General features: G+C 47.1%; 1 protein-coding gene across 1 annotated transcript; it reads right to left on the bottom strand.

Annotated features, from left to right (window-relative positions):
* Positions 1-3970: 3970 nt before the first annotated feature.
* Positions 3971-23118, bottom strand: hspb8 (heat shock protein b8). Its single transcript, XM_079515624.1, has 3 exons — positions 22472-23118; positions 16743-16806; positions 3971-4198 (listed from the first exon to the last, which is right to left on the bottom strand). Exons 1-3 carry the CDS (start codon positions 22956-22958, stop codon positions 4018-4020), a joined length of 732 nt encoding a protein of 243 aa, XP_079371750.1. The 5' UTR covers positions 22959-23118; the 3' UTR covers positions 3971-4017.
* Positions 23119-23839: the final 721 nt, after the last annotated feature.

Consider the following 23839-nt stretch of genomic DNA (forward strand, 5'->3'; position numbering starts at 1 on the left):
CTCTTTTGACAAACCACCACCACTGGTAGACAATCTTTTTGATACCTAAAATGGAAGCAGCCGGCTGCCTCACTTCATGTAGTTTTATTATAGCTGTTCCTGGTACCATCACTTCCTGGAACTTTTGCTAACATGCTTTTTCCCCACAGCTCCCCCTGTGGTCAAACCTTGTCAACAGAGTCAGCTGTAGTAGGGTGGGGGTAAGGAACTGTGATGGGGACATTGTGCATTTGTTTGTTTAACTGTATGTAATGTGTGTTTTTTTGTTTTTGTTTTTTTTTTCTTTGTATTTATGGACATTTCCTGATGTTTCTTTGAAGATTTTGTTTAGTGTTTGTGCTGCCATGTGGGGGGGGGGGGGGGGGGGGGGGGGGGGGGGGGCGATATATGTGAATAATTGCTTTGAAAATACTATGTTGTAAAGAAAAATCAATAAATATTATGTTAAAAAAAAACAAAAAAAACCTTGTCAACAGAAAATGAATGACCATGGTTTAACCATTACAGACATACGTGTAGAAAGGTTCGGCTCTGGGGCGTATACATTATGCTCTGGGGCGTAGTATACTAATACATATGTGGTAAGAATATTTACATACAGTCTCTGCACATGAGTCTCCAAGCCATATATAAAGGGTGACTGATTTGCTTGTCAATTTAAATGACATTCATGACCTCAAAGGCAGGGCGACACATGATTTTAAAAGCTGGATTTTCAAATAATGTGGAAAAATAACACGTACCTATATAAATAACACCTATATATATATATATATATAAGTTATAATGTGGCATTCCCATAAATACTCATATCAATGTCAAGGACCCCACAAATAATTCATTATAATGTAATTGTAATTGGCCGCCGACCCCCTTCTGAAAATATCTTGTTCCAGGATATGAGTTAAAAAACATTCGCTTTGAAAGAATATGTATTCAAAGATTTGCGCCACATTTTCGCGATATTTCAAAATTATGCTATGCTGCAATCTTTCAATAGCTAAAGTCTAGGCCTATAAAACACCAAAAGGGGTTCCCGCCCTGAATGGTTTTAACCCATTTGCCAACCTTCCATCCAATCACACTAAAACAGGCACACCCTGGACGCCCTGGACTCAGGCCTGTAGGCAGGTAGCACGTTTCTTTTTTTAAAGGTTTTTTTGTGGCTTTCACCTTTTATTTTATATTTTTTATAGAGGGACAGACAGTAGGCTATAGTAAAATACGCACATCACTTTGTGGAGGTGCTGGGTTCAAAAAGTGACATATGAAAAGAGAAGGGAACCCGCACTCATATGCTCCAAAAGATACATTTATTGACAACGTTTCGAGGCAAGGCTCTTCATCGTTTGACCAGATGAAGAGCCTCGGCTCGAAACGTCGTCAATACATTTATCTTTTGGAGCAGATGAGTGCGGGTTCCCTTCTCTTTGCACAGACAGTAGGCTGACAGGAAATGGGGGAGTGACATGCAGTAAAGGCAAGGGGCCAGTGAGGCTATTCAACGTTGAAGCTCTCCTCCCTAGTGGTAGGAGGAGGGACTACAGGCGGACCCGTGGATTCATGACCGGGAAACCCCGTGCAGCTGGGCTTTAACATTGAGCGCTCGGTTGCACTTCCGCATTTGACCACCAAAATTTGGTGGTCAAATGCGGAAGTAGACGTTCTGAGACGGTACTTCCGGCAGTCTTCCGGGTGCTTCAAAACGCCACTGAGCAACTTCCACTGACATGAATAGCTGGGGGGGCGGAGCTTCGCACCAGTTCAGTCTCTATCCTTTTATATACTCGATGAGTAAAGGCCGTCGGGATCGGGAGTCGAACCCGCGGCACACTGCCAGACTTGGACTATACCGGCCAAGGTGCCTGGACCGCTGAGCCGCACGGCCCAGGCCGGTAGCACCAGGTGTTGAGCCAAAAGGCACAGCTGTGAATCCACACCACAGATAATGGCAAGAGATTTTTTATTGCATCAACCAATACAAAGACATTTTCACCAAAAAGTTGGGCAGGAAGGAACAAAACGTCTGGCCAAAAGAAATAAAATACATTCAAACCATCAAAACCAAACACACGCACTTACACGCACGTGCACACATGCACCCACACGCTCGCACACACACACACACACGTCACACGCACACACACACATTCACGTCTCATTGCATGTACAAATAGAAAACAAAGCATTAAAATCAAATGTAAATAACAATTTTGTCAGTATGATGCTGAAATTATGTTTCTGATTTCTGGATTGGCATAATCGGTAAGAATATTTACATACAGTCTCTCTGCACATGAGTCTCATAACTCTCATAACTCATAAATAATTCTGAAGCCACATATTAAGGGTGACTGATTTGCTTGTCAATTTAACCCATTTAGGCCTGACATCAAAATTAAAAAAAAAGTCTTCTGAAAGATTATATATTCAAAGATTTGTGCCACATTTTCACGATTTTTCAAAAATAGCAGACCTACAAGCTCGTAGCGCGCCACTCGGTGGCGCGCTACGAGCTTGTAGGTCTGCTATTTTTCCAATAGCTAAAGTATAACATAATGCTTAGTTAAAACACCAAAAGGGGATCCCGTCCAGAATGGGTTTTAAATGACATTCATGACCTCAAAGACACATGATTTTAAAAGCTGGATTTTCAAATAATGTGGAAAAATAACACGTACGGTACGATATAAGTTATAATGTGGCATTCCCATAAATACTCATATCATGATTATTATACATTACATTTAACCTTTTAGACCGCTTCTTCCGGAGCCTTGCAAATGTATCTGGTTTTGAATGCTAGACATTTACAATGTTCATTTTATATAAGCCAATATTGTACAACTTCACTGCACTGGTGATGTCATCACAGTTCACTGGTGATGTCATCACAGTTCACTGCACTGGTGATGTCATCACAGTTCCACTGGTGATGTCATCACAGTTCACTGCACTGGTGATGTCATCACAGTTCCATTCTGCTACTGTACAGGCTACTGTACATGCACGCCCCCCTTTTCCTCTTTTCCAAACGTCTCATTTTAACCCATTTTTGGACTGAGGTCGATTAAAAAAAAAGTCTTCTAAATCCTAATAGTTTTCTGAAAAACCCCCATGTTTCTGTCAGTTGTGCTCAAACTTTTTCATGTCAAGGACCCCCAGGATTATCTCTATTGGGCCACGGACCCCCCATCTCAAAATATGTAGTTCCAGGGACCCCCCCAGAAGCAAATATTTGAGTTAAAAATGTTCTCTCTGAAATATATATTTCAGAGAGAACATATATATAGATTTATATATATAGATTTGCGCCACATTTTCACAACTTTTCAAAAATAGCAGACCTACAAGTTCCGAGTGGCACGCTACGGCGCGCTACGAGCTTGTAGATCTGCTATTTTTCAATAGCTAAAGTATGCTTAAAACACCAAAAGGGGTTCCCGCCCAAAATGGGTTAACACTAGCATGTCTGAGAGGTCACTTTGACCGTTTTTCTTTTAGATTTTTAAGTTTATTATCTTTGCCCATGAAGCTTTCAGAAGGTTCCTCTTCCATGACCATCATCATCCATCATCATTCTATCATCTCAGACATGTTTGACATCTGAAACATTTTATAAATATGAATTTAAGCACATGCTACTTCTGTCTGCTTTTACATCAGACATGCTAGTGTGGTTCGCTGCGGAACCCGCTAAACCCGTGTTTTTTTCTTCTTCTACAAGCTCGTAAGTGCCGCGCTATGAGCTTGTAGATCTGCTATTTTTCCCAATAGCTAAAGTATAACATAATGCTTAAAACACCAAAAGGGGTTCCCGTCCTGAATGGGTTAAATGTATGTAAATATACATTGTACATGGCTTTGAAATGATGTTACCAATGCTTCAAATTACACCTACAGTACAGTACAGTACAGGTACAGTACAGTACAGTATACAATATTAATGTAAAAATCTCCCCGGGGGTTATCTTCTCCGTCCTATTGCTCTGGGGTGCGACCGACGACGGCCCACTACTAGACCATGGCCGGCTCCTGCTGTGGCTGGTTGGGGGTCTCCGTCTCCTGCATCATCTCCCCGCCCTGCCCCTCGTTCTGGAACAGGTAATAGGGAGGGGTCTGTCGCGCCTCGATGATGAGCACGCCCTCCGGAGACAGCGAGGCGAAGACCGTCAGAGGGTCCACGTCGAGCGGAATCCTGGCGGAACGGAGGGAGAACACAGGTGTGGTGAGAATAACGATAAGTGAGATATTATAAACAAGCCTTATAGAGATAGAACTGGCATCTGGTTTATGTAAACATTTGGAGCCAGGGGGGTGGGGGACCACTTTCTGTGTTTGGCGTAGAAACTGTATAGGTGTGGGGGTGGCATTTGTGTACAATACATGTAGGAGAGGGGGGGGGGGGGGCTGTAGCGGAATACCAGACGAGTCGCCCTTTTACCAACTCGCCCCGGGCGTACAGCCGGCGGAACTGGGCTGCCTGGTAACCTAAGTAAATTATGCTTAAACGGTTAAAACTAACCTTATTCCTAACCTTAACCCCAGTAAAACTATACCTAAAACTAACCCTATTCCTAAACTTAACCCCAGTAAAACTATGTCTAAACCTAACCCTATTCCTAAAATTAACCCCAGTAAAACTATGAGTAAACCTAACCCTATTCCTAAACTTAACCCCAGTAAAACTATACCTAAACCTAAACTTATTTCTAACCTTATTCTCAGTAAAACTAAATAAAGAATACATGAACCGCGCCATGCACCGAGCGGTCGGCGTGAGGTCGGCGAAAAAAATAATGGAGGGCGAGATGGATTAGGGGCGACTGTACCTGGTACCCTGTACAGTCAAGATGACAAACTGCAGCTCAACAGCCTAGACTAGAGAAATAGCAGTGGCTGCGTGTTAAGGTCAGGCTAAACTCTCGTATTAGAGCTGCATTATAAATATGATATTCCAGGGGATTCCATTGACACCTTGTCAAATGCCAATAACCAGCCTTCAGTCGGAAGAGCAGGATTTTACCAGAATATACTAGTGATAGGCTAGCTGTCACATCGCTGTCGGACAGAAAGCTTGTATGTCCAAAACTGATCTACAAGCTCTCAATGTTGTGAGCTTGCAGATCTGGCACAGAGGGAGCATTCTTGTCGTTGTTTTAAAGTGATGACTCAACATTCTCACTCTCGCTCTCTCTCTCTCTCGCTCTCTCTCTCTCTCTCTCTCTCTTCTCTCTCTCTCTCTTCTCTCTCTCTCTCTCTCTCTCTCTCTCTCTCTCTACAAATGGAATCATGTTTCCATTTGCAATCACACTCTCTCTCAGGGTTAAATGAATGCTCGGGGTTCTGGTGGTTCTGCGGACCAGATCATGCTGTTCTGGTCTTGGTCAGACAACATGGCCTAATACGGGGGCGCTGCTGCTGGAGTTTCCATGTCGGCTGCCAAGTGTCTCTGGGCTGCAGACGTAAACAGCAGCGTTGGCTGGGAGTCAACCCTACCCTCCGTTTAATTAGAGTGGACCTTTTCACTGTCCTATACCACCCCACTGACAACTACATGTCAGATGGTGACAGAGAGAGAGAGAGAGAGAGAGAGAGAGAGAGAGACAGAGAGAGACAGAGAGAGAGAGAGAGAGAGAGTCCCTCGTCCACCTCGGCTCATTAGAGAAGAATCAGCAGACACACTTGGAGAGGTTTAAAGATAAGACACCAATACATACACAGTCGCAGGTTTTAACAGACCGTTAATTTAACTGGCAGTTTAAACATTAACTTTTAGAGCATAAGGGTCAATTTAGATATAGGATCATCGTGCTTAATTCTGTGAGACATCGTTCCTGTGTTCACATAAAACGAGGCACTGGGAACTCATGTACCTTTACCTCTTAATGCGTTACGTAATGCTTTTCATTTCATTCATGAATCCATTCACACAACACAATTCTTCGCGCTGAACAAATAATTAGAAAGAAGAAGAAAACGGCAGGTTACAACCCTTTTTCTTTTTTTTTTACTTCTTTGCAATTATTTGTTTGGTCCAAAATATTGTGTTTGTTGTCGTGTTGGCTTCGTACGACGCTTATAAGGTCTTTAAATAAATACGTTTTGAAATGTCTATGGGAAAAATGCATTGGGAACTATTTCCTGGGCCTGGCGTTGCCATGAAAGGGGGCAGGACTGCGACGCTCTATAGGCCTCAGCGGGTGCCCCCGACACCCCCCCCCCCCCCCCCCCCTTTACCGACGGCACGTGGTGGGCGGCCGTGTGTGTGTTCCCCCCTTGCCTCTGGTACGTTGTCTGCGTAGAGCTAGTAACGCACACCCTGTTCCGGGGAATGTTCCGCTCGTATTCAGCATACATAACCTGAGCAAATAAAAGTAAAAACAAAAAACTAAACATTTGCGCGTATTTTCACCCCAGAACAGGGACGCCATTGGTTCTATGTTCACCCCAGAACAGGGACGCCATGGGTTCATGTTCCCCCCAGAACAGGGACTCTATGGGTTCATGTTCAACCCAGAACAGGGACGCTATGGGTTCATGTTCACCCCAGAACAGGGACGCTATGGGTTCATGTTCACCCCAGAACAGGGACGCCATGGGTTCATGTTCTCCCCAGAACAGGGACGCCATGGGTTCATGTTCTCCCCAGAACAGGGACGCCATGGGTTCATGTTCACCCCAGGACAGGGACGCCATTGGTTCTATGTTCACCCCAGGACAGGGACGCCATGGGTTCATGTTCACCCCAGAACAGGGACGCTATGGGTTCATGTTCACCCCAGAACAGGGATGCTATGGGTTCATGTTCACCCCAGAACAGGGACGCCATGGGTTCATGTTCTCCCCAGAACAGGGACGCCATGGGTTCATGTTCACCCCAGCCATGGGTTCATGTTCACCCCAGAACAGGGACGCCATTGGTTCTATGTTCACCCCAGAACAGGGACGCCATGGGTTCATGTTCACCCCAGAACAGGGACGCTATGGGTTCATGTTCACCCCAGAACAGGGATGCTATGGGTTCATGTTCACCCCAGAACAGGGACGCCATGGGTTCATGTTCTCCCCAGAACAGGGACGCCATGGGTTCATGTTCACCCCAGCCATGGGTTCATGTTCTCCCCAGAACAGGGACGCCATGGGTTCATGTTCTCCCCAGAACAGGGACGCCATGGGTTCATGTTCACCCCAGAACAGGGACGCCATGGGTTCATGTTCACCCCAGAACAGGGACGCCATGGGTTCATGTTCACCCCAGAACAGGGACGCCATGGGTTCATGTTCTCCCCAGAACAGGGACGCCATGGGTTCATGTTCACCCCAGAACAGGGACGCCATGGGTTCATGTTCACCCCAGGACAGGGACACCATGGGTTCATGTTCACCCCAGAACAGGGACGCCATGGGTTCATGTTCACCCCAGGACAGGGACACCATGGGTTCATGTTCACCCCAGGACAGGGACACCATGGGTTCATGTTCACCCCAGGACAGGGACACCATGGGTTCTATGTTCACCCCAGCACAGGGACACCATGGGTTCATGTTCACCCCAGGACAGGGACACCATGGGTTCATGTTCTCCCCAGAACAGGGACGCCATGGGTTCATGTTCACCCCAGGACAGGGACACCATGGGTTCTATGTTCACCCCAGCACAGGGACACCATGGGTTCATGTTCACCCCAGAACAGGGACGCCATGGGTTCATGTTCACCCCAGGACAGGGACGCCATGGGTTCTATGTTCACCCCAGAACAGGGACGCCATGGGTTCATGTTCACCCCAGAACAGGGACACCATGGGTTCTATGTTCCCCCCAGAACAGGGACGCTATGGGTTCATGTTCACCCCAGAACAGGGACGCTATGGGTTCATGTTCACCCCAGAACAGGGACGCTATGGGTTCATGTTCACCCCAGAACAGGGACGCCATGGGTTCATGTTCTCCCCAGAACAGGGACGCCATGGGTTCATGTTCTCCCCAGAACAGGGACGCCATGGGTTCATGTTCACCCCAGGACAGGGACGCCATTGGTTCTATGTTCACCCCAGGACAGGGACGCCATGGGTTCATGTTCACCCCAGAACAGGGACGCTATGGGTTCATGTTCACCCCAGAACAGGGATGCTATGGGTTCATGTTCACCCCAGAACAGGGACGCCATGGGTTCATGTTCTCCCCAGAACAGGGACGCCATGGGTTCATGTTCACCCCAGCCATGGGTTCATGTTCACCCCAGAACAGGGACGCCATTGGTTCTATGTTCACCCCAGAACAGGGACGCCATGGGTTCATGTTCACCCCAGAACAGGGACGCTATGGGTTCATGTTCACCCCAGAACAGGGATGCTATGGGTTCATGTTCACCCCAGAACAGGGACGCCATGGGTTCATGTTCTCCCCAGAACAGGGACGCCATGGGTTCATGTTCACCCCAGCCATGGGTTCATGTTCTCCCCAGAACAGGGACGCCATGGGTTCATGTTCTCCCCAGAACAGGGACGCCATGGGTTCATGTTCACCCCAGAACAGGGACGCCATGGGTTCATGTTCACCCCCAGAACAGGGACGCCATGGGTTCATGTTCACCCCAGAACAGGGACGCCATGGGTTCATGTTCTCCCCAGAACAGGGACGCCATGGGTTCATGTTCACCCCAGAACAGGGACGCCATGGGTTCATGTTCACCCCAGGACAGGGACACCATGGGTTCATGTTCACCCCAGAACAGGGACGCCATGGGTTCATGTTCACCCCAGGACAGGGACACCATGGGTTCATGTTCACCCCAGGACAGGGACACCATGGGTTCATGTTCACCCCAGGACAGGGACACCATGGGTTCTATGTTCACCCCAGCACAGGGACACCATGGGTTCATGTTCACCCCAGGACAGGGACACCATGGGTTCATGTTCTCCCCAGAACAGGGACGCCATGGGTTCATGTTCACCCCAGGACAGGGACACCATGGGTTCTATGTTCACCCCAGCACAGGGACACCATGGGTTCATGTTCACCCCAGAACAGGGACGCCATGGGTTCATGTTCACCCCAGGACAGGGACGCCATGGGTTCTATGTTCACCCCAGAACAGGGACGCCATGGGTTCATGTTCACCCCAGAACAGGGACACCATGGGTTCTATGTTCCCCCCAGAACAGGGACACCATGGGTTCATGCGAGGAGCTACAACTGCAGCAGAAAGTTCTCTCTTTGGGACAAAGTCAAATCAGTCAGGTGGTCTATATGGAGCCAGAACTGCAGCTGAAAGTTGTCTCTTTCGGTAAAGTCAAATCAGTCAGGTGGTTTATATACTCTAATACTCTATAGGATAACGTGGGACTGAAGCAGAACCCTTATCTGTCCAGCGCGGAGAGTTTGTTTATCTCTGACCAGCACTCATTTTATCTCAAACATTGATTTTGTACGGCTGCCAAAAAAAGCTATCCAATAACCCCCCCACCCCAGCCAGCCACAAGGGAATGCTCAAAAACAGCTTTGGGGCCGGTACAGTTAGAAAACTGTGTGTGTGTGTGTGTGTGTGTGTGTGTGTGTGTGTGTGTGTGTGTGTGTGTGTGTGTGCGTGTGTGAGAGAGAGGGGCCACCAAGGGGTCAATGGATGTGTCTGTGTGGATCACACGCACACGCACACGCACGCACGCACGCACACACACACACACACACACACACACACACACACACACACACACACAGTAGACAGATGGAGTCCAGTGTTATTATGGGTCTCTGTGGGACGGACGACAGAGACAGAGTGACAAACAACTCTGTGCCCACGAGCACTGAATGACTAAACGCAAAACGCAGGAGGGAATACGGATGAGGCAGATTCTGTCACCGTTCCGTCTGGTGTCACTGCGTGCTTGTACCTTCACCTTCTCTGAACACACACACAACACAACACAACACAACACAACACAACACACACACACACACCACCACTAGTAGTTACTAATTGACATGTTTCCGAGTATGCATGAGAAGACGGTATCTTCCACATTGAACAACAGAACGACCTTGTTTTGCCTCGACGATCCCAGCCCCAGAAGGGAGGCTGAACCCGTTGAACGATCCTCCCAGCCCCAGAAGGAAGGCTGAACCCGTTGAACGGAGTTCACCGTGCATGGAGGACGATCCTCCCAGCCCCAGAAGGAAGGCTGAACCCGTTGAACGGAGTTCACCGTGCATGGAGGACGATCCTCCCAGCCCCAGAAGGAAGGCTGAACCCGTTGAACGGAGTTCACCGTGCATGGAGGACGATCCTCCCAGCCCCAGAAGGAAGGCTGAACCCGTTGAACGGAGTTCACCGTGCATGGAGGACGATCCTCCCAGCCCCAGAAGGAAGGCTGAACCCGTTGAACGGAGTTCACCGTGCATGGAGGACGATCCTCCCAGCCCCAGAAGGAAGGCTGAACCCGTTGAACGGAGTTCACCGTGCATGGAGGACGATCCTCCCAGCCCCAGAAGGAAGGCTGAACCCGTTGAACGGAGTTCACCGTGCATGGAGGACGATCCTCCCAGCCCCAGAAGGAAGGCTGAACCCGTTGAACGGAGTTCACCGTGCATGGAGGACGAAATAGGGAAATTGGTTCAGTCTGTCAAGTCGAAAGTCTGTGTGTTTTATAAATATTTAATCAATGGAAACCAAGTATAAGAGCTTATATACGACCAGAAAACAACTACAGATAATAAACACAGACTTCTCTTTTCTATGTCCTGAAAAGTAATGGTCGTTTCGTCACCGCTAAACCCCTTATCCCTAAACTTCTTTGCCTTTTCTACTATTTTGAAAAACATTTTTGAATAGTTCAACTAGCCAATCTACATTGACATGTTGTGAGCTTGTAGACTGTAGCCATTTTAACTATTAAAAAATGTTTTGCAAAATAGTAAAAAAAGGCAAAGAAGTTTAGGGATAAGGGGTTTAGCGGAGCCCATACTGTATAAGGTTTCCGACAACGACGTTACAGCGTGCGTTTCGGCCATACATTCTCTCTACACTGCAACGACGTTACAGTGTGCGTTTGGGCCATGCATTCTCTCTACACTGCAACGACGTTACAGTGTGCGTTTGGGCCATGCATTCTCTCTACACTGCAACGACGTTACAGTGTGCGTTTGGGCCATGCATTCTCTCTACACTGCACTGCATTCAGTCCATTTATTTGTGTATGAAAGTCAATTATTTATGTAGACCCAGCTCTCTCTCCCCTATCTATGTCTCTCTCTCTCTCTCTCTCTCTCTCTCTCTCCCTATCTATGTCTCTCTCTCTCTCTCTCTCTCCTATCTATGTCTCTCTCTCTCTCTCTCTCTCTCTCCCCTATCTATGTCTCTCTCTCTCTCTCTCTCTCTCTCTCTCTCTCTCTCCCCTATCTATGTCTCTCTCTCTCTCTCTCTCTCTCTCTCTCTCTCTCCCCTATCTATGTCTCTCTCTCTCTCTCTCTCTCTCTCTCTCTCTCTCTCTCTCTCTCTCTCTCTCTCTCTCTCTCTCTCTCTGTGTCTCTCTCTGTGTCTCTCTCTCTCTCTCTCTCTCTCTCTCTCTCTGTTCTATCCATCTCTTGTTTAACCCATTTAGATCTGAGGACGATTCTACAAATGTCTTCTAAATCCTGACGGTTTTCTGAAAAACCCTATGTTTTTCTATGTCGGTCGTTCTCAAACATTTTCATGTCAAGGACCCCCAAAAATATATGAAATCGGCCTCCGACCCCCATCTGAAAATATGCTGTTCCAGGGACCCCCAGAAGCAAAGATTTGAGTTAAAAACGTTCATTGTGAAAGAATATATATTCAAAGATGCCTGCCGTGCTATGAGCTTGTACCTGCTATTTTTCAACAGCTAGCTAAAGTTTATAATAATGCTTAAAAACACCAAAAGGGGTTCCCGTCCTGATTGGGTTAAGGTTCCGCTCGACTGGAGGCACGCGGAGCACGATCCGAGGGCTTTCCAATTATAGGAGGGATTGCGATAGGAAGTGTGTGTGCGAGGCTAGCGTGGCCCAGCTGCTTACCAATTAGCCCGACGAGGAAACGAACGCTGGTCGCTGGTGTGACGCGCCTGCGAGACGGTGGCCTGCGCCAGCGATTAGCACCGCCGTTTGAAGTCTTCCCACCGACCAATTACAGTGACAGACACTGGGGGGATGACCAATTACAGTGGGGATGGCTGGATTGGATTGGATTGGATTTTGTTTGAGTTGCGTGGCGTTAGCGTGTGCGTGCAGGGTCTCTGGCAAACAGCTGTCACTCAGCTGTCACTGCAGGGCTGGCCTGGCCTGCTCCGACATAGTGGCAGTTGCAACAACTTGTTTTTCTCGATCTAATCTAGTTTTGTTTTTTTTGTTTTTTTAATATTAAAACCTAATACCTTTCCACACTGTTGAGGTTAAGCCACAAGAACCTGCAATGTTGCAATGACCCAGTGGTTTTCAACCAGTGGTCCTTGAGGGGGGGGGGGGGGTCCAGGTGGTCCCCCAGCTAAATGATGGAGAGTTGGTAACCAAATGGACCCGTACGAGTCCATTTGGTTTCATTTTACACTCTCAAGAGTTAAATTCTAATAAGGGTCCATTTTTGGTTTCAATTTACACTCTCATGAGTAAAATGGTTTGCTAAACATCTGCATTACTTAACCATTTTGACCTGAGATCAGATTCTAAAAATGTCTTCTACATCCTGACAGTTTTCTGAAAAAGCTATGTTTCTATGTCAGTCATTCTTCGATTTTTTCAAAAATAGCAGACCTACAAGCTCGTAGCGCGCCACTCGGTGGCGCGCTACGAGCTTGTAGATCTGCTATTTTTCATTAGCTAAAGCATAACATAATGCGAACACCAAAAGGGGTTCCAGCCCAAAATGGATTAATTTACAAGAAGTCTATTCACACAATAGATTGTAGAATAATTATTATTCTGATACAATACAATACAGCACGGAATTGTTGGACAAAATCGTATCCAACGATAACAAAATATACTTCCGTTTTGTGTCTGAAAGGCTATAATTCTCATCAAACGGTGGTCAGGTGGCTCAAATGATAACAAAATATACTTCCGTTTTGTGTCTGAGAGGCTATAATTCTCATCAAACGGTGGTCAGGTGGCTCAAATGATAACAAAATATACTTCCGTTTTGTGTCTGAAAGGCTATAATTCTCATCAAACGGTGGTCAGGTGGCTCAAATGATAACAAAATATACTTCCGTTTTGTGTCTGAGAGGCTATAATTCTCATCAAACGGTGGTCAGGTGGCTCAAATGATAACAAAATATACTTCCGTTTTGTGTCTGAGAGGCTATAATTCTCATCAAACGGTGGTCAGGTGGCTCAAATGATAACAAAATATACTTCCGTTTTGTGTCTGAGAGGCTATAATTCTCATCAAACGGTGGTCAGGTGGCTCAAATGATAACAAAATATACTTCCGTTTTGTGTCTGAGAGGCTATAATTCTCATCAAACGGTGGTCAGGTGGCTCAAATGATAACAAAATATACTTCCGTTTTGTGTCTGAGAGGCTATAAATCTCATCAAACGGTGGTCAGGTGGCTCAAATGATAACAAAATATACTTCCGTTTTGTGTCTGAGAGGCTATAAATCTCATCAAACGGTGGTCAGGTGGCTCAAATGATAACAAAATATACTTCCGTTTTGTGTCTGAGAGGCTATAATTCTCATCAAACGGTGGTCAGGTGGCTCAAATGATAACAAAATATACTTCCGTTTTGTGTCTGAGAGGCTATAATTCTCATCAAACGGTGGTCAGGTGGCTCAAATGATAACAAAATATACTTCCGTTTTGTGTCTGAGAGGCTATAAATCTCATCAAACGGTGGTCAGGTGGCTCAAATGATAACAAAATATACTTCCGTTTTGTGTCTGAGAGGCTATAAATCTCATCAAACGGTGGTCAGGTGGCTCAAATGATAACAAAATATACTTCCGTTTTGTGTCTGAGAGGCTATAATTCTCATCAAACGGTGGTCAGGTGGCTCAAATGATAACAAAATATACTTCCGTTTTGTGTCTGAGAGGCTATAATTCTCATCAAACGGTGGTCAGGTGGCTCAAATGATAACAAAATATACTTCCGTTTTGTGTCTGAGAGGCTATAATTCTCATCAAACGGTGGTCAGGTGGCTCAAATGATAACAAAATATACTTCCGTTTTGTGTCTGAGAGGCTATAATTCTCATCAAACGGTGGTCAGGTGGCTCAAATGATAACAAAATATACTTCCGTTTTGTGTCTGAGAGGCTATAATTCTCATCAAACGGTGGTCAGGTGGCTCAAATGATAACAAAATATACTTCCGTTTTGTGTCTGAGAGGCTATAATTCTCATCAAACGGTGGTCAGGTGGCTCAAATGATAACAAAATATACTTCCGTTTTGTGTCTGAGAGGCTATAAATCTCATCAAACGGTGGTCAGGTGGCTCAAATGATAACAAAATATACTTCCGTTTTGTGTCTGAGAGGCTATAATTCTCATCAAACGGTGGTCAGGTGGCTCAAATGATAACAAAATATACTTCCGTTTTGTGTCTGAGAGGCTATAATTCTCATCAAACGGTGGTCAGGTGGCTCAAATGATAACAAAATATACTTCCGTTTTGTGTCTGAGAGGCTATAATTCTCATCAAACGGTGGTCAGGTGGCTCAAATGATAACAAAATATACTTCCGTTTTGTGTCTGAGAGGCTATAATTCTCATCAAACGGTGGTCAGGTGGCTCAAATGATAACAAAATATACTTCCGTTTTGTGTCTGAGAGGCTATAATTCTCATCAAACGGTGGTCAGGTGGCTCAAATGATAACAAAATATACTTCCGTTTTGTGTCTGAGAGGCTATAATTCTCATCAAACGGTGGTCAGGTGGCTCAAATGATAACAAAATATACTTCCGTTTTGTGTCTGAGAGGCTATAATTCTCATCAAACGGTGGTCAGGTGGCTCAAATGATAACAAAATATACTTCCGTTTTGTGTCTGAGAGGCTATAATTCTCATCAAACGGTGGTCAGGTGGCTCAAATGATAACAAAATATACTTCCGTTTTGTGTCTGAGAGGCTATAATTCTCATCAAACGGTGGTCAGGTGGCTCAAATGATAACAAAATATACTTCCGTTTTGTGTCTGAGAGGCTATAATTCTCATCAAACGGTGGTCAGGTGGCTCAAATGATAACAAAATATACTTCCGTTTTGTGTCTGAGAGGCTATAATTCTCATCAAACGGTGGTCAGGTGGCTCAAATGATAACAAAATATACTTCCGTTTTGTGTCTGAGAGGCTATAATTCTCATCAAACGGTGGTCAGGTGGCTCAAATGATAACAAAATATACTTCCGTTTTGTGTCTGAGAGGCTATAAATCTCATCAAACGGTGGTCAGGTGGCTCAAATGATAACAAAATATACTTCCGTTTTGTGTCTGAGAGGCTATAATTCTCATCAAACGGTGGTCAGGTGGCTCAAATGATAACAAAATATACTTCCGTTTTGTGTCTGAGAGGCTATAATTCTCATCAAACGGTGGTCAGGTGGCTCAAATGATAACAAAATATACTTCCGTTTTGTGTCTGAGAGGCTATAATTCTCATCAAACGGTGGTCAGGTGGCTCAAATGATAACAAAATATACTTCCGTTTTGTGTCTGAGAGGCTATAATTCTCATCAAACGGTGGTCAGGTGGCTCAAATGATAACAAAATATACTTCCGTTTTGTGTCTGAGAGGCTATAATTCTCATCAAACGGTGGTCAGGTGGCTCAAATGATAACAAAATATACTTCCGTTTTGTGTCTTGAGAGGCTATAATTCTCATCAAACGGTGGTCAGGTGGCTCAAATGATAACAAAATATACTTCCGTTTTGTGTCTGAGAGGCTATAATTCTCATCAAACGGTGGTCAGGTGGCTCAAATGATAACAAAATATACTTCCGTTTTGTGTCTTGAGAGGCTATAATTCTCATCAAACGGTGGTCAGGTGGCTCAAATGATAACAAAATATACTTCCGTTTTGTGTCTGAGAGGCTATAATTCTCATCAAACGGTGGTCAGGTGGCTCAAATGTCGAATACATAATGGGCCTTGATATGAAAAGGGTTGAAAACGACAGCAATAATCCAACCATGAGAGTGAAAACTAAACTACCCTGGCCTTAACCCATTTTGGGCGGGAACCCCTTTTGATGTTTTAAACATTATGTTATCATTTAGCTATTGAAAAATAGCAGATCTACAAGCTCATAGCGCGCCACCGAGTGGCGCACTACAAGCTTGTAGGTCTGCTATTTTTGGAAAGTCGTGAAAATGGGCCGCAAATCTTTGAATATATATTTCAGAGCGAACATTTTTAACTAAAATGTGGCTTCTGGGGGGTCCCTGGAACTACATCTTTTGAGATGGGGGTCCGTGGCCCAATAGAGATAATTCTGGGGGTCCTTGACATGAAAAAGGTTGAGCACCACTGACATAGAAACATGGGTTTTTCAGAAACATGTTAGGATTTAGAAGCCTTTTTTTTTATTCGACCTCGAGTCGAAAATGGTTTAACGCTCCCACCATTTTACTGTGCATGTGAAGGATAAAATGAGTCAACGTGATTCCTTTGTCTAAATGCTAGGAGTGGGAATAAAGAGAGATGGACCTGTAAAATGAAAGGAAAGTGCAGCTTTCATTCTTTACAACATACGACCGCCTCCAAGTACTCACTGTATCTTCTTTGTGAAATTCTTCGTCACTATCCCTCCTTCCTCTTGCTTCTCTTCATGTTTCCCTATAGAAAAACACAACAAAACAGTGGAACATTCAGTGGGTGTATAATATACTGTACAGTAGTCGTCAGAAAGTGTTCCAGTCTCTCACTGTAAATGATTATATGTAAGTAGCCTTGCCGAGCCATGAGGCCCATAGGGGCAGGAGCCTATCTCCTGTTTCTGTAGCCATGAGGCCCATAGGGGCAGGAGCCTATCTCCTGTTTCTGTAGCGTGAGGCAGCTTGATGTACAAGTACACCTCCTGGACATGACGCTAGTATGTCCCAGGGACTTACCCCCAATCCAACCCTTGATGCTGAGTGTCAAGCAGGGGAGGCACTGGGTCCCATTTTTAGAGTCTTTGGTATGACCCGGCCGGGGATTGAACCCCGACCTCCCAGTCTCAGGGCGGACACTCTAACCACAAGGCCACTGAGCTGTAAATCTCTCACTGTAAATGATTATATTTTACAAAGCCATATAGCTCAGGTCAATGGAAATGAAAAAAGGTGCTCATACATACGGGCCCTTTAAAATTTAAACACCAGATACTAGGCCTAACAGCCTAACAGCTAGGAATTCTCTATTAAATCTATCTCTTGCTCTGCTACGGCTTTGGATATGAGAATCTTCTGATGATATTGAAATCAAAGTACATTTAATTTGGTAGACATAAAATATCCCATTGCCCAATCTCATTTTGGCAGCAGTTACTAGGTGGTGGATTCTGTCCCCTCGGTATAAAATAATGTTCTACAGAGACACACCAGTGAGTCAGAGAGACTACACGTGATAAATGATAGTCAGAGTGAAATGAACATGATGATGAAATCCTTTTGGGCCTCTTCCAGATAGTCCCTCAAACTAAACTAAAGAACACACATAATTTGATGGAACAGCTAGTCCTGGAATGCCCCCAAGTTAAAGGCCTCGTCTCCCCAAAGCGTTGTTTATACAGGCTTATGTTAGCCCCTCCAGCAGCTGCTCTGGGGCTGTTCTGAATAACAGTGCTGCTAGCACGCCATATCCTACCCCCACCCACCACTTCAAGCTTGACTATCTGCTAGTGCTACCCTTCACCCACCCACCCCCCACTGTGACGTCTCTGAGCCCCACCTCCCCGCATCGAAAGTGCTGGACTCGACCAGAGCCAGGGTCTGGGGCGGGCTATGTAAAGCCCCCCCCCCCATGCAGAGCTGGCCTCACTGGTGAATTCATATCGTTGCTGTCGGGCAGAAACGCCGTATCTCCTGTATTATAACTTTTAGTCACATGAGTAGCAGATCCACACACACACGTGTTTTGAGCTTGTAGATCTGCTACTTTTTCCACAGTTTTGTTTATTCACGATTTCAGGGTATACAGTAAATCAAATAATATGACAGTATATGTGACACACCCATATGGAACATACCAAAGAGATAACATGTACATATAAATGTCGTGACCACTATATGCAAAATATTATGGTAGCATAAAAGCAATTGTATAGTCCTATGCTAACAGGGAAGTGATGACAGTTACAAACCACATAACCTGAATCTGAAGTTTTGAAACAAAAACACAAACGTACGACAAGACAAGACAAGACAAGACAAGACAAGGCAAGACAAGACAAGACAAGACAAGACAAGACAAGACAAGACAAGACAAGACAAGGCAAGACAAGACAAGACAAGACAAGGCAAGACAAGACAAGACAAGGCAAGACAAGACAAGACAAGACAAGACAACATGGCATGGTCATTGGTCACCCCTCCAAAACATAATGGACGTGGCGATCTGCTACTTTTTCTACTTATGAATTTGAATGCTGAAGAGTAACAGTTTTGGACCATATGAGGTTTCCGCCCCGACAGAGACGATTATGTAAATAATGTTAATAATGTATAATGACTCTACAAACGTCACCACTGCGGTTCATATACGTCAAACATGGTTCCCCCTGAAGACACTTCACAAACGTACGGAAACTTATTAGCGTGATATTGTGAGGAGCTATATACCGCCCATATGATGGCAACAACATCACCGTCCAGATTGCGAAATGCTCTTGGAATAGAGATGGCAGATTATATACTAGTATTACACTTGCACTCCATTGTGCGAGAGGGTGTCTGTCACTTGCCAAAAAGATCAAGAACAGATGCAGTTGTTATCTTGTAGATCGGCCATAAAGGCTATTTGGCAAGCGAGATGGTTGTGTTGTTGTTGGGGTATTGTAGGTTTTTTTTGTTAAAGCTTCTAAAATGAATTAGAGTTTTAGAAATGAAGTGGAGTCAGCGAGGAGGCACTGAGGCAGGCAGGCAGTGTGAATGAATGAGCCAACTAACTGGCATACCAGCATTGTGTTTATAAAAAGCCCCATGCATGGCTGGGGCCTGCTCTCTCCGCTGTGCCCCATGCAGGGCTGGGGGGGCTGGGGGGCTGCTCTCTCCTCTGTGCCCCATGCAGGGCTGGGGGGGCTGGGGGCCTGCTCTCTCCGCTGTGCCCCATGCAGGGCTGGGGGGGCTGGGGGGCTGCTCTCTCCTCTGTGCCCCATGCAGGGCTGGGGGGGCTGGGGGCCTGCTCTCTCCTCTGTGCCCCATGCAGGGCTGGGGCCTGCTCTCTCCTCTGTGCCCCATGCAGGGCTGGGGGGGCTGGGGCCTGCTCTCTCCTCTGTGCCCCATGCAGGGCTGGGGGGGCTGGGGGCCTGCTCTCTCCTCTGTGCCCCATGCAGGGCTGGGGGGGCTGGGGGCCTGCTCTCTCCTCTGTGCCCCATGCAGGGCTGGGGCCTGCTCTCTCCTCTGTGCCCCATGCAGGGCTGGGGGGCTGGGGCCTGCTCTCTCCTCTGCGCCCCATGCAGGGCTGGGGGGCTGGGGGGGCCTGCTCTCTCCTCTGTGCCCCATGCAGGGCTGGGGGGGCTGGGGGCCTGCTCTCTCCTCTGTGCCCCATGCAGGGCTGGGGGGGCTGGGGGCCTGCTCTCTCCTCTGTGCCCCATGCAGGGCTGGGGGGGCTGGGGCCTGCTCTCTCCTCTGTGCCCCATGCAGGGCTGGGGGGGCTGGGGGCCTGCTCTCTCCTCTGCGCCCCATGCAGGGCTGGGGGGGCTGGGGGCCTGCTCTCTCCTCTGTGCCCCATGCATGGCTGGGGGGGCTGGGGGCCTGCTCTCTCCTCTGTGCCCCATGCAGGGCTGGGGGGGCTGGGGGCCTGCTCTCTCCTCTGTGCCCCATGCAGGGCTGGGGGGGCTGGGGCCTGCTCTCTCCTCTGCGCCCCATGCAGGGCTGGGGGGGCTGGGGGCCTGCTCTCTCCTCTGTGCCCCATGCAGGGCTGGGGGGGCTGGGGGCCTGCTCTCTCCTCTGTGCCCCATGCAGGGCTGGGGGGGCTGGGGCCTGCTCTCTCCTCTGTGCCCTCTTCCGTTTGGTTCTCTTCTGTTCTGGGTATCCCTGGCATTTGCCTTTCTTTTGTATAGCCTGTTGGCTCTTAAAGTGGGACCCCCCAGTAGTTTGTTTGTTTGTTGTTACAGCAGGTCTTCTTCATCTTTGTCATTAAAAACTGATGATTGACAGTGAGGAGTGTATTTCTTCAACATAGCTGTGAGAGGGAGGATGACTGATTTAAGCAGTCATCCTCCCTCTCACAATAGCATATATAGCGTATATGTGTATATGTTTGTTGCTTGAAAGTCAGTTTTATGTTTTTGTTGTTATGTGGAAAAGATTAGACTCAGTCATTTTGAATATCTTTGTAATATTTTTAACACAAATCTATAAGACCAAAACTTGTATGGGGGTCCCTGACCAAACAATATTCCCATGCCAGTGGCCAAATACAGGGGGTCCCTGACCAAGGACAGGGGGTCCCTGACCAAGGACAGGGGGTCCCTGACATGGAACGTTGTGAGAACCACTGCCTATATCAATGTTCAGTCAGGTCCTTTAATAAACACCCCTTCTTTAACCCATTCTAGACGGGAACCCCTTTTGGTGTTTTAAACATTATGTTATAATTTAGCTATTGAAAAATAGCAGATCTACAAGCTCATAGCGCGCCACCGAGTGGCGCGCTATGAGCTTGTAGGTCTGCTATTTTTGAAAAATCGTGAAAATGTGGCACAAATCTTTGAATATATATTCTATCAGAGTGAATGTTTTTAACTCAAATCTTTGGTCCCTGGAACAACATAATATTTTCAGATGGGGGTCAGCGGCCAAATACATACATTTTTGGGGGTCCTTGACATGAACCTGTTTGAGAACCACTGATATAGAAGCATTAGTTTCTCAGATAACTGTGAGCATTTAGAAGGCATTTGTAGAATCGTCCTCAGGTCTAAATGGGTTGAGAGGTTTGGGGGACCTGCCCGGCCCACAGGGGAAAGAGGAGGCCCGGGCCAGAACATTCTGAGAGGTTTGGGGGACCTGCCCGGCCCACAGGGGAAAGAGGAGGCCCGGGCCAGAACATTCTGACCAGGGGGACCTGCCCGGCCCACAGGGGAAAGAGGAGGCCCGGGCCAGAACATTCTGACCAAGAGTTTTAATGGCACAACACTACGCATCTTATTTTTAACAGAGACTGTTGTCACGGCCCGCCGGGCCCGGGCCTTGCCTTCAAATCTAAATGTAGCTCATGAGTTCTCTAAGAATCTCAAACAGGTGTCTCAGTTTGAGGCTCAGGCCTGTCGACCAACCAACCAACCAACCCCCCTCAACACGTCTGCAGTGCACTGTGGATTTTATATCACTAAAGTACAATTCAAATTTGGAACCCCTTTTGGTGTTAGCATTATGTTATGCTTTAGCTATTGAAAAATAGCAGATCTACAAGCTCATAGCGCGCCACCGAGTGGCGCGCTACGAGCTTGTAGGTCTGCTATTTTTGAAAAATCAAAGAACGACTGACATAGAAACATAGCTTTTTCAGAAAACTGTCAGGATGTAGAAGACATTTTTAGAATCTGATCTCAGGTCAAAATGGGTTAATAGATCAAATGTATATGACGGGTTCTAGAGTCAAATGTCAAGGACCCCCATGACTCTCAGAGAACACATACCTATAATGTCAAGGACCCCCATGACTCTCAGAGAACACATACCTATAATGCAGTGGTTCCCAATTTATTTGCACGTCCAGGACCCCCAAAGTGATACTAATTATCCCGCGGACCCCCATTTGAAAATATATTCCAGGGAGCTCCATGAAAGAGAACATTTTTACGGCTCTATAGCGGTGATTCTCAACCCCTTTAATTTCAAGGACCCCCCAGTTAGTCTACAGTCTCTGGGACCCCCAATTTATATTGTAAAATCAATGTTAATTTAACTCTGAGAGTGTACAGACCCATAAGGGGTCCATTTGGTTCCAAACTATCATTTAGCTGGGGACCCCCCTGGAGGCTGGAACTCCCTCAAGGACCCCTGGGGGTCCCCCGACTGGACCGGACCCATACTCTAAGCCCCCCTGACCCTGTTTTGGAAACCACTGAAATGGTCCAATTGGAAACCCCCTTAAGTCACCCTGGGGGTCCCTGGACCCCCACTATGAGAAGTTGAACCACAGTGCTAGCTAGGCTGTAATAGTTTTGTCCTGTTGTTTTTGCAACTGTGGTGGTGGTGGCAGGTAGGTGGTAACCGGCTGCTGGTGACATGTAGGCCTAATTTGGACGTTGGAACACAACAACAACATTGCCAGCTTTTTATCAGACTCTCACCTGAAACTTCTACAAAACCGTCTCTCGTCCTGACGTTTAATTCCTCGGGCGTGAAGCTGTGGACGTTCACGCACACCTTCCACGGCTCTCCGCCGGTCGTGCAGGTGGGAGTGGAGCTGCGGGAGGATCCGGAGGAGGGTTCACTGTACCGGGTGGTGGTGTACACCGTCGGGCCCCCGGCGCCGCCGGCCGACGACGGGCGCTGCTGGCCGGGGAGGAAACCTGCGAGAAGGCCCCCCGCGCCGCCCCCGAAGGGCGACGCGCCGCCCAGGCGCGTGCTGAGCCGGCCCGGGCGCGCCCAGCCCGGCCAGTCCATGCCCATGTCGTCGGGGAACGCCGGCAGACCGAACTCGTGGTCGTCCACCATGAACCGAGACGCCAGCTGGTCCCTGAAGGGAGACTGCTCCCGGAACGGAGACTCCGCGAACGGATCCCTGGGGTTGATCCTCTGTCGGCTGCCCATGGTGTAGAAGTCTCCCTCGGCCATGTCCTTTAGAAACGGTGCGCCAAAAGGTCACAGGAAAGTTTGGGGGGGCTTTTTTTATCCCTTCAAATCAGGCTACTGTCCCGAAATGATCTGTTTAATACAAAAAAGTACACAAAAGTCCGATTCCTAAAACAATATAAAAGTGTATATCTTCGGTGCAAGCTGTGTTGTGGTCATTAGCCTACCATTACGCACGAAAAGTCACCCGACTATCTAAAAAAAAATTCGAACACTTGAAAAGTCCTCCGATAGTTCCAACCAAAAAGTGAATAATGGATGTTCTTCAAGTTGGTTGTCTTTTATATGGCGAGGTTTTCATAGACCTTGAGTGAGTGAGTGAGTCGGCAACAAGTGTCGAGAAAGCACTGGGAGGGTCGAGGTTATGCCTGGGATTTATTACTCACTCGTGCGATGGTGTCGCGCACCGAACATAAGCCGATCTACAAGCCCACAATGCGTCGCGCACGCAGCGCCCCGTGGGCTTGCAGATCGGCTACTGGTGGGCGCGCGACACCGCTCACATGACGAAGCACAAACTAGGTTCATAGCATAGACGCAACTGCTGACCAAAGAGAGACCCCTCCTCCTAATATCCAAATTTAGCCACCAGTTACCGTGTCATCCCTTACCCCCCCTCCCCCTCCTCCCACGGTGACCGGTCGCAGTCAGTCATATCAGCCTGCCTGTCCATATTACTCCTCCCTGCTCCATTCTGACTCATTGGTTTTTAATAGAAAAGGACGCATTGCTTCAGGACAGACAGCACCACAGCAATGGGGAGAGACGACATGATGAGTGAGGTTGAGGGAGTCCAACTCCAACTCTCTGATGTCACTCTACAGATAAAACATTACAGCTATTCAATGACTCAACTGTGACCC

This window comes from Electrona antarctica, assembly GCF_951216825.1.
Source record: "Electrona antarctica genome assembly, chromosome: 12".
Taxonomy (NCBI): Eukaryota; Metazoa; Chordata; class Actinopteri; order Myctophiformes; family Myctophidae; genus Electrona; species Electrona antarctica.